Source organism: Trichechus manatus, unplaced genomic scaffold (genome assembly GCF_000243295.1).
Source record: "Trichechus manatus latirostris isolate Lorelei unplaced genomic scaffold, TriManLat1.0 scaffold00127, whole genome shotgun sequence".
Lineage (NCBI taxonomy): Eukaryota > Metazoa > Chordata > Mammalia > Sirenia > Trichechidae > Trichechus > Trichechus manatus.
Genome location: NW_004444063.1, coordinates 6,404,378 through 6,415,089, shown reverse-complemented (window position 1 = coordinate 6,415,089; position 10,712 = coordinate 6,404,378). Strand labels below are relative to the sequence as shown.

Sequence of the window (10,712 nt, the reverse complement as noted above, 5' to 3'; positions counted from 1 at the left end):
AGGAGCAGCTGGTAGATTCAAACTGCTGACCTTTTGGTTAGCAACTGAGCTCTTAACCACTGCGCCACCAGGCTCCTTAGCCCAGCTAGGACCTTGAAAAGACACTCAGGAAAAAGAAGCCTGCTTCACATAAGCTCACCCAGTATTTTCCTGATGCATTTGTGCATGAACCTGTGTCATAGTACAATGCAGAGCTGGTACTCAGCACCAACAGTCATTTTTGGCTGTTTAAATAGTAAATACTCTAGAACTGGCAGATAAATAGCCCCAAGCCTCTGCCCTAGTGTCCTCCATCCACCCAAGCCCCTCCCCATCAGGTCTGCCCCCAATCCAATATCTACCAGTGCTGTCTACTTAGGTAGCCACTGGCCACATGTAGCTATTTAAAATTTAATTAAGTAAAATTAAATATAATTAAAAATTCAAGTTGCTCAATTGCCACATGGGGCCTGTGCCTACCATACTGGACAGTGCAGATATAGAACATTCCCATCAGTGCAGAAACTGGACAGCAGCAAGTAATGCCCAACACAGCAGACCTTGAGGACTTTTCTTGGGCTGGTATCTGTTTTGATTGTCTGTGACTGTGCTGTACCAATTGTTAAATTTTTTTTGTCGTAGTATCTAAGTTCACTTGCATTAGAGTTCAGCAGGATATAGTCTACGTGAATTCGTCAGAACTTAAAACTTTAACACTGTCTACCTCCCCAGGTCCCAGAAGCCCAAATTCAACTCATAGCCATGGCTATATGGTCAAGACCATGTGATTATGTTTACATGAGCATGATGACTGTCCCCTCCACCTGCCATCTTCTCTGTGAATGTAACTGAAAGGATTCTGTGACAGGTGCATGTCACCACTCACCCAAGAATGACTCCATCAGAATCTGTTTCCATAAAAAGTAAAATCATCTATAATGTCTCTCTAAATAAAAGGCCACACCCCTTATAAACAATTAAACTTTTTATAAAAAGACAAATGTACATATTTACACACGTGTACATGTGGTCACACGACTTAGTGGTTAGATGGCGTTTCCAATTGTAAGTCACACCAAGGCACTCACACTTCCCTCCCTGGGCCTGCTGAGGGCTGTGGGGCCTGAGGGGGTGGGGTGAGTGCAGGGCAAGGCACTGTATAAATAAATGCAAAGGCTTTCAGCTTGAGGGAAACATTAGTGTACACCTCTGATCAGAACTGTGGCAAAGTCCACAAGAAAAAGTGCCATGTTTTTTTCCCAAGCCCCTCAGCCTGTGGAGGGAGCAGGGCATAGCTCCTCTCAGGCTGAGGAGCACTATCCAGAAGGACTCCATTTTTCCTTCACATTTCACTGGCTTTGGAACAGTCCCCAGGGCTCAGCTGGGAAGGGAGGCGGGTCTTTGGGAACAGGAGTCACTTAGTGCAATTGTCTCTTAGTGCAGAACCAGCCCTGGGGTTGGTGCTATACTTTTCTGAGGTCACTGGTCTGTGCTCCTCAGGCCAGCTCAGTGACAGAGAGACCCTATCTAGGCAGCTGGGCTCAGAGGGAAAAGCTAGAGGCTGACTCCTGTCTGAGCCCTCCATTTGACACACCAATTTCAGAACCCCAACTTCCTGGGAGGCAGGTCCAGCTTTACCCCAAAGGTGAGCCCAGGCCCTGGCCTGCCAGGCCCTGAGAAGCCTGCTAACCCAAGGAAGGAGAACCCATCCCCACTAGGCAGTGGGGTCGCACTTTGCCGTGTCAACGGGGCCTATAAGAGTCCTGCTTCTCTGTACCAGAGCCACCATGATACAAGGTCCTGCTTGTTCAGGGGAGCAAAAGGCGGTCAGCAGTCCAGTTACGGTGCACAAGGAATGGCCTGGATAGAGGGCATCCTGACTGGGGTCAGCAGGCTATCCAACCAGCTGGAGTCCATGTTCTTCAGATCTGTGAAGACGCGGTGTATGTTCAGCCCAGCATCCCCTGGAAGATGTGAGGAAGGTTGTGTGAGGCTGGATGGTGATGCCAAAGGGTGTGCTTCCTCCCCAGCCCTATCCCTGAAGACCACAGACACAGCCTCTGCTGTCCACCCCACAGCAGCAAGCATCTACTCATCTTCAGGCTAACCTTATGGTATGGGAGCAATAGCTAATTCTCAAGCTGTCTGTACCCCCAGATGAGTTTTATTAAGAAGGATGCTTGACCTCTGCTGCTCCCTGGCCTTACCCTCAACTCTTCCCCGCCCCCACGTGGTTCTCCCCTCTCCAAGAAGCCATATGGATCCAGGGACCTCTTACCCCCAGCACTGTCAACTTCGGGCTCTTCCTTGCAGCTGAAATCTCCATAGACAGAGGTGGGCTGGACCCCAGGCTCATTGAGCAGGTACCCCTTCCCATCCACACTTGTCGGCTGCCACTCTGACTGCTCCAGGAGCTGGGGACAGAAGAGCAAGAAGCCATCAGCTTGCTTCCAGGGCACACTCACCCTGCACTGGCCCCACCCTGCTTAAGCCAAAGCTTCCCAGCCAGGATCACACACTGGGCCATTTTCACATGCTTCATGGATGCAGATCTGAAGTGCAGTTAGGACAAGGGCCCGAGAGATAGGTGGCAGAAACACAGGCCCTCTCAACTGTATAAGAACACACCAGCTGGGAGTGTGGCTTGAAGCAATGGGTAGCATAGTAAGATGAGAAGATGGTTAGAAAAGCTAGAGATGAAGAACTATGCTCATGTCTCGATTTTCTGTGCTGATGGAGAGGAGCCTGGGTACAACTACTGCAAAAACTTTTTTTTTTTATATTTACTTATAAAACTGAAACAGAAAAACAAAACAAAAACTGGAGGATAATTTGCTAGAAAATACAAAAAATGCCACCATATTACAGCTCCAAAGGCCAGTTATTGAAACCTGATGTGCATTTCAGAAACTAGCAGGACTAGGGCATGTTAGGGTGGAGGACAAGGGCCAGGGACCTGGTGCCGACACTGGCTGACTCACAGAGCTGCCTGTGGCCCAGAGGCTTGCTTCGGGATGGCCTGTCAGAGACCAGGCCTCCTGCCTGCCCTCACTATCCATGGTGTCTTTCCTACCAGCCAAGGAGGGCAGTGCTCCCCAGCCACTTGTGGGACTATACCTACGGCCAAGTCACAGCAGCAGTGGCCTGCCCTCTGATGAGGAGATGTTCACTGGTTCTCTCCTTACTGAGAAACGGCCACTTCAAAAGTGTGGCCAGGTAGGAAGGGGTTTTACCTTCATGATGTCCTCAGGTAGTTTCCCCTCCTCGTCCTCATCTGTTGCAGCTGTGATGGGCAAGAACAGAGAGGTTGACAGCTGTCAGCCGTGCTGGCCCTGCAGTTCCAGCCCACTGGGTCCCCCTGCCTCTTCGCACCTGTACACACACACTGGCCTCCCAGCAGACATCTGCCTCCCACAGAGTTTTCAGAACAGGACACTGGCCTGGTGAGTCATCCTCTAAAACTCTGAAGCCACACCTCTTCCCCCACCCCCCCACTTCCTTCCTTATCCTCACAGATTGGGCTGCAGAGGAGCCAGGAGAACTAGCAACCTTGGACCAAAACAACCAGCAGCCCCACTACACCAAGTCTCTGGCTTGGCCCATCCCCTCTTCTCCCCAGCCCACCACAGCCCTGCAGCCCACTCTGAACTGACATCTTGCTGTTCCTGTGGCTTGCCTCATCCCCATGAGGGTGGGGACAGGCAATGCCCAGCTCACCAACTGAGTGCCAGGTGGAGTTCTGAGCATCTTTTCTCCCTCCAGAAACCCCTCCCAGGAACCAAAGTCAAGCAGGCAGGCCAGGCCCCAGGAGCACAAACCTTCAGAGGTGGAGGGCATGGGCGACACCTGGAAGTTGTACAGATCACTGGTGCTGTCAGGCAAGATTTCCACTGGGATGCGCCAGTCAGGGAGAGTGCTACTGACAGCACACGGTGAGAGCGCTGGGGGACAGCAGAAGCCACAGGTCAGGGCTGTGTGTTTTCTTAGTTTGCAAGACACCCAGCACAGCCCATCCTGCAGCCTATTCTAACAGGCCACCATCCACCAGCATGGTGCCTCCTGTACCCAAGATAAAGAGCGACCCACCAACCTTGAGGGTCTCCTGCCAGTGGCCCCACTACATTAAGCAGACCCAGCACACCTCACCTGGAGTGAGGGCCCGTTCCACCTCCAAGTCCTGCCCCAAGTAGCCCTGAGCTGTGTAGCTGCTGTGGTCATCAGGCAGGGTGGAGCTGCTGAGTCCATCGGAGAAGGTATCGGGGCTGGAATCCCCACATGACTGCAGAGAAAGGAAGAAGCTTTAGCCCAGACCTACTATAGCACTTCCTCCACTACCCACCCTGACCCATAGGGGAACCAAAGGCCCAGCTGCTTAGGACCAGACTTACCTTCCTCTTGGCCTTGCTCTTAGCATCTTGGCTAGACTTGGACTTTCTCTCTGTGGGGCAGACAGACTGTCAGCCTTGGGACAGCATGCCAACCCCAGCTGCCCCTCTTCCTCCCTCTTCCCTCCTCCCTCCCTGAGGGCTTCCCACAGACCCAGAGCCCTTGGATACCTTTCCTCTGGTTCTTGGTGAGGGGTGGGAGCATCCGGTACACCCGCACAGCTGAGCTGCCCTTGTTCCTGCTCTGGTCCTTCACCTCCTCAATGTCTGGCAGCGAGTTCATGGCACAGCGGAAGTTGGCTTTCCATGTCTTGGGATCCGTCTCCTTTTCCCCTGCTTTGTATCGGCCTAGACAGCAGGAGAGCAAAGAGGACAGTCAGGCCCACAGGTGCCTGGGAGGAGTAAGGCAAGACACACACCCCGGTCAGGCCAGCAGGTATTCCTGGTGACACTCTGCAGGCCTTGGGCTCCTAGGCTTCTCAAATGCCCAGGCTTGGCTCAAGCACATCCAGCAGGCCTCAGTGAAGGGTCAGCCAGAAGCCCTAGCAGGACCCTTATCCCCCAAGTGTGCTGCTTTGTCCCAGACCATGCCCAGTCTCCCTGTCTGGGCTGTCAGCAGCCAGAGGGTAGGGACTGGGGCTTATCTGATATTTCCAGACATGAGAGGAGCCAGAGTGGGCAACAAAGAACAGTTATTGACAGGTGGGTAACTGGTCTGTGATGGGCCAAGAGCCCCATCCCCCAAGGAAGAAAGGAAGCCACCAACCAGACCAAGAAAAAGGAAAGCCTAGATCTCTGTCAGTGTCCGGGCTCACAGCTGCTTTTGCCCATGTTGTACTTTGATTCAGTCACAAACTTCCTGTAGCTGCCCTTTCTTAGATGTCGACTTCACGAGTCCCTGAGAACTTACTGAAACGACAGACCCTCTCTCTCCCCCGAAACACAGGTCTGCTCCCGCCCACACAAACACAATTCTGCACAGTCTCAGGGAGCTCAGAGACCCCAATTCAAAGCCCCTGTGTTACAGAAGTGCCTCCCCTTATCTCCTCCCAGGCTGCTCCAGGGCTCCAGCCTAGTGCACACACCTGTGTGAATGGCCCAGCTCCTGAACAGACAGGCATCCTTGTTGATGTCCCAGCCATGCTTGGCAGCATGCTTCCACGGGATCTGGAAGATCATCTCCTCCTGGACAGCACACACAAGGCTGCATCAGCTCACAGCCATCACAGGTCGAGAGACCACAGCCTTTGGGGCTGAGTACACCCAGCCCCCCCAGGTCTGGGAAAAGGGTAACTTCCGCTTTTCACCCTGACATCTGGCTTGGGTTGACCTATCATGAGATTGGCTTATAAACAGGCTACTCGACCACCCTGGATCTCTCAGGAGGGACTCTGGCACTATCAGCCCAGCAAAGACCTCTCTCTCCTTGTTATAGGTGTGCTGGAAGCCACAGAACACCCTCCCCCACAGTCCTGGTTTGGAAGCCCTGCTTCTGTCTGGCTGATCAGCATCAACATGGAAAGGTGCTGGTGAGAACCCCTTCCACTCAAAGGGGCTGCTCAGGACACCTGGGCCAACTGACTCCCATACAGGGGATCCTGGCTGTACCCCTGAGGGTGCCCTGGACCAGACTTGGATGCTGACTACCTCTGTGACCCTGACATTGTCTTTGCCCCTCACAGTTTTCTCTTCTATGAAATGAGAAAAGATCTTAAAAAAAAAAAAAAAAAAAAAGCTTTGAATATAAAATCAGAGCATGTATGGGGACATAGTGACAAATATAAAGACTATAGTCTCATTGTTATCATTACCATTGGTTCATAGTGTGGATTTCTGAGTCAGACTGCTCAAGTTCAAATCTTGGCTTTATCACCTTATGTGTCTTCTGTTATCTACCTCTCAGTGCCTCAGTTTCCTTATTTGAAAATGGATATTAATAGGCCCTACCTCACAAGGCTATTGTAAGGATTAAATGACATAATACAAGTACCAGGCATATAGTGAGTGTTCAGTAATGGTTAGCTAGTACTATAAATACTATTATTACCACCAAGTGTGCAGGGTCTGTGCTGCCCTGAGTCTGTCAGCTATAAGCTTCTTAGGTCAGAGCAACTAGTGCAAGTTTAATTCTTGGGTTCCCTGCTGAGCCTTCCACCTTCCTGCCAAGCAGTAGCCACCTCTCTGTCTCCTATCTGTCCAGACTGGAGGCCGGTAGAATGCTGTGTGTGTGTGTGTGTGTGTGTGTGTGACTGTGTGTGTGTGAGTGAGCACATGCATGCACATGCATGAACCTGTGTGTAGGAGAAGCCAGCATTCAAGCTCTGCAGATGCTGGGAGACTCTCTGCTGCTGGAAACTCTGAGTGACCTCAGGTGGGTGCCCTTTCTATACCCTGAGAAGGGAGGAAGGCAGGAGTCTGGCAAGTGGAGCCCATGGCTGGACCTTGCACACCCCCTGCAAGCGTGACCCGCTGGGAAACACATCTGCCTGTCCCCTCATCACTTCCCGTTTTGAGCTGCATCTGAAGCTTTGGTCCCCAAAGAACATGGATTAAAACAGTGGCAGAAAAATCCAAAGAGTTACACTCACTTTATTAATCCAGACCAGCCCTGGGATTTGGTTGGAATTAATCTGCATCTCTAGCCAGGGTCTCATGCGCATCCGAGTGATGGGCATGTTGGCTGTAAAGAGAAGACAAAGAGCTCCTGTTTGGAATCTGTTGAGCAGCCCCTGGGCACTACCCAGCCCCATCCAGGTCAACTACCCTCCCCTTCCCTCACATACTCTGGGCCCTCCTGGTGGGTACTACAGGCTGAGTACTATTATCAGGGTGCGGGACCTGAGCTGCAATAAAACTGCCCTCCAAATAGTTTCAGCATCTTGGGCAAAAACACTTCTACCCCTTCCCCTTCCCTCACCCCTTGCAAGCCAGAGCCAGTTCCGGGAGGAGACAGGCATGTGAGCGCTGGCTTCAGCATTTACGTGCAGAAAAGAAACAAAATACAGGGATATCTCGATAACGGAACTTTTCTCCCAAAATTCAAATCCTTTGGAAAGGGAGGTGCTTATTTTGCGTGATAGCAAGAAGAAATTCCCTGACTTGAGCTGTCGCCACTAGCTGTGCACCTTCAGTAATGGACAAGCAGTCACTCTGCGTCCTGGACATTTCCTTTTGGACAGAATCCATTCTAGGCCTCCCTGACAGCCACAGCGCCCACTGCACCAGGACCAGGACGCTAACCCTACGGCCTGGCTTCCTCTCCTCTTCACTCAACTCCCCTCCCCCGGCGAAGTGGCCCAAGAAGCACCTGTGGCGCCTCTTCCGGCAGCCCCAGCAGGTCACGACCTACTCCCACCAGGGGAACCTCCAGCCCCCGCCACTAGCACAGCGAGCCCGAAAGCCTGGGGGGCCTGAGCGCGGAGCTGGGACCGAGGAAAGCAGGCACTGGGAGCCCTGGGCGCCCACTCGAGTCCCCGGCAAGGCGTGTGGATGCGCGTGACGAACATACCGGGCCACCAGATGCCCCGGGCGGCTCCGTGCGCAAAGATCTGCGAAAGCAGCCGGGAGCCTGCAACCTCGGCCGGGTGGGCGGTCCACGACGCGGCCTGCCCACCCCGCGCCGCCGCCGCTCGCCGCCCCTTCAGCGCCCTCCTGAGCCCGCGCTGGGGCCCAGGCAACGCCGCGCGCCCGCGACTCCCCCGGCTTCGGTTTTCGGCCCCCACTTCCTGGTACCCCGCGCGCCTTTTGTTCGACGTCGCCGGTTCCCCCAGCGGCGAAGGCGGGCTCACCTCTCCAGCGCCCGAGGGTGCCGGCGCGGCGGGGACTGCTGTGCGGGCGCGGGGAGTGCGATCGGTGTGGGAAGTGGAGAAAGCGGAGGATGCCTGAGTCGCGGAGCCGCGGGGCAGGGCTGGCCTTGGCTTGGCACGGCTCCGGCTGGACTCAGCTCGGCACCGCTCTGGTGCACGTCCTACCTCGGCGATGGAGTGGCGCGCTCTGCCAGAGAAGCGGCGCGGCGGAGCAATCTAAACACTTAGCGGGATTCCCCCGGCCCAGGCCTGGCCCCGCCTCGTAAGAGCCGCACGGCCGCCCATTGGCCGGCACCGCCTCATCATTTCGGGGAAATCAGGCTGTTGTAGAGCTAGCGGCGAAGGGGAAGTACAGGGCGGCTGCTCCTCTCCACCCCCTCCGGTTCGGCGCCGCCGCCCCTGGGCGACCGCGGGCTCAGCCCGCCCGCTCCCACTCCACCCCCACTCCAGCTTGCCTGGGAGAAAGACTGTCCTGGAAAGCCAAACGTCCCGGCCCGCAGTTACACCCTGCATTCCGCATTCTCCCAGCTTGTTAGCCCCTATGGGCAGGTCCTCTCCACTCTCTGCCGGGGGTGAGGACGCCTATCTCCCTAGCTCAGGAGAGGGGCTTGCCCGGGTACCTGCCGCCTTCTCCAGGGTGAACACCAAGATTGAAGCCAGAAGAATCGGTTTGGCTCCTCAATCCTGCTATTGTGTCAAGAAGGGAGAGTTTCGGCCTTCACACTGCTCCTTTCTTGAGGGGTGACACCCTCTAGGCGCTTACCTGCCCAGGGGAAGGAAAAGGAAAGCCTACTCTGCCTGGGGTGCTACCTGGAGCTGCCAGGCAGAGGAAATCCCAGTCCGATCGCTGCTGGTGAGGCCTGCCAAGGGATTCCCAGGACTTCGGTTTTCTCAGCTACAAAACAGCCCTACCTTACAGACTTGCAGTGACCGGGAGCGAGGATGTTTGTAAAGCACCATGGTTTGCAAGGTCCCTGCCCTAGGGTCTAATAATAACCAGGGAGATACCCGTCACCCTTCTCAGTCTACATCCCTAGGACTGCCCCACCGCTGACATGAGACAGGGAGGAAGAGAAGGGATTCTGAGAAGCCTGGACTGCTGAATTGGGGTAGGGGTGGGGGACAGACTTGTCTCTCCTAGCACTGCTGCCGCTGCCACCTCCACAGCCTCACGTGGCCCTGGCACGGAGCAGAAGTTCTGGGCAGCATGAGGGGAATTGCTTGGGACTGTTGGAGGCCATGAGTCTGGCCAGAGGGTTGGAAAGCCTAGGACCCTTGGTAAAGGCAGCAATTTAGCTCGTGGGCTCATAGCTAGACCTCTTCTGACTTGTACTCCTGGAGGCTGGGCTGGGTGTTCCTCTTCCTTCCAGAACTGTGGCCAAGCCAGCCTGGGTCCTTCCTTCACCTCCCCAAAGCTGTGATTCAGAAGTCAGTAGAAATTCCAGGTGGAGCTGGTTGTGTCACTCACTCCCCTCACCTTAGCGCCCCCTGCACAGCACCACCCAGTTGCAATGATATAGCTATATAGAGACACATTGATGCAGCCTTCCACCGGTCAGTCATTCTGCTGCCTCCCTCCTACAGAGGAAATGGATGGGCTAATTCAATTCTGGTGCACCAGAATCTGAATGCTGTGACTGATGCCAAGGCTGGTTCCCAGGAAACCAGCAGGAATGGGTCAAAGCTGTCTCCTAGGGAGTGGTGCGTGCAGGAGCTGGGAGAAGCAAGGAGGCAGGAGGAACTATGAGGAATGAGCCTAGCTAGGTATTAAGCAAAATGGAAGGTGCTGAGGCCCTGGAACCAGCAGGAAATGAGGTTGGGGGAAAGAGTCAGTAGCACATGGGAGTGGGAGCCTGCTACAGGGACCAAGACCTTCTGAGCAAGAAGAGCAGAAAATGGCTCCTGAGTATTGGAGTCTATTCTCTGTGCAGGAAGAATGCTTGTGTTTTCCCCTCAGAACCTGGGGAGGGATAGACACAGCAGCTTGGAAATTCAGAATGAGATTAGGAAGAGGAAGGTTGCATCTCTTCTAACCCAAGAAATTGACCAAAGTGATCATGTGAAGGCAAACAAGAGGCTGTAAAAAAATGCTTTAAAACAAGAACTTTGTTTTAATTCACAGATAATCATCTCTGTGTGTATATGTATATATAATGAGCATCTTTCCATGTCATGAAATTTATTTCTTCAGTATCATTTGTAATGGGTACATATCATTCTATCATAAGGATAAACAAAAATTTACCCAATTAATCCCCTGTTGTTGGACAGTTAGGTTATTTCCATTTTTTCATAATACAAACAACACTGTGTAGCTAAATCTTTGCATACACCAATAACTTTTTGGTTAGGAGAAATTCCCCAGTGTTAGTATTTACCAATGAAATTGTAATTTACATCTTTGAAGTATTCTTGACCTTTTTTTTTAACTTTAGGGATTCTTATTTTATCTTGAAGCCCATAAAAACTGGCTTATCATGATTGGGGTGCAAAACTCCAAATCAGTGAAATATGTAAAGCTAAACCCTATTTAAGTCCCCAG

The 10,712-nt window shown here is 53.1% G+C and overlaps 1 protein-coding gene across 1 annotated transcript; it reads right to left on the bottom strand.

Moving 5' to 3' along the window:
• Positions 1-951: 951 nt before the first annotated feature.
• IRF1 (interferon regulatory factor 1) lies at positions 952-8,382 on the bottom strand. Its single transcript, XM_004384742.3, has 10 exons — positions 8,153-8,382; positions 6,953-7,044; positions 5,450-5,549; positions 4,536-4,712; positions 4,368-4,417; positions 4,126-4,258; positions 3,798-3,920; positions 3,213-3,262; positions 2,258-2,393; positions 952-1,943 (listed from the first exon to the last, which is right to left on the bottom strand). The coding sequence occupies exons 2-10, from the start codon at positions 7,037-7,039 to the stop codon at positions 1,819-1,821; spliced, it is 981 nt and encodes a 326-aa protein (XP_004384799.1). The 5' UTR covers positions 7,040-7,044; positions 8,153-8,382; the 3' UTR covers positions 952-1,818.
• Between the last annotated feature and the right edge of the window lie 2,330 nt (positions 8,383-10,712).

Excerpts from the sequence above, each read along its gene's own strand:
- IRF1 (XM_004384742.3), bottom strand. The coding sequence starts at position 7,039 with ATGCCCATCACTCGGATGCGCATGAGACCCTGGCTAGAGATGCAGATT. Across the intron at positions 5,550-6,952 it reads GGCTGGTCTGGATTAATAAA|GAGGAGATGATCTTCCAGAT; the intron begins GTGAGTGTAACT and ends TGTGCTGTCCAG. Across the intron at positions 2,394-3,212 it reads TACCTGAGGACATCATGAAG|CTCCTGGAGCAGTCAGAGTG; the intron begins GTAAAACCCCTT and ends TTCTGTCCCCAG.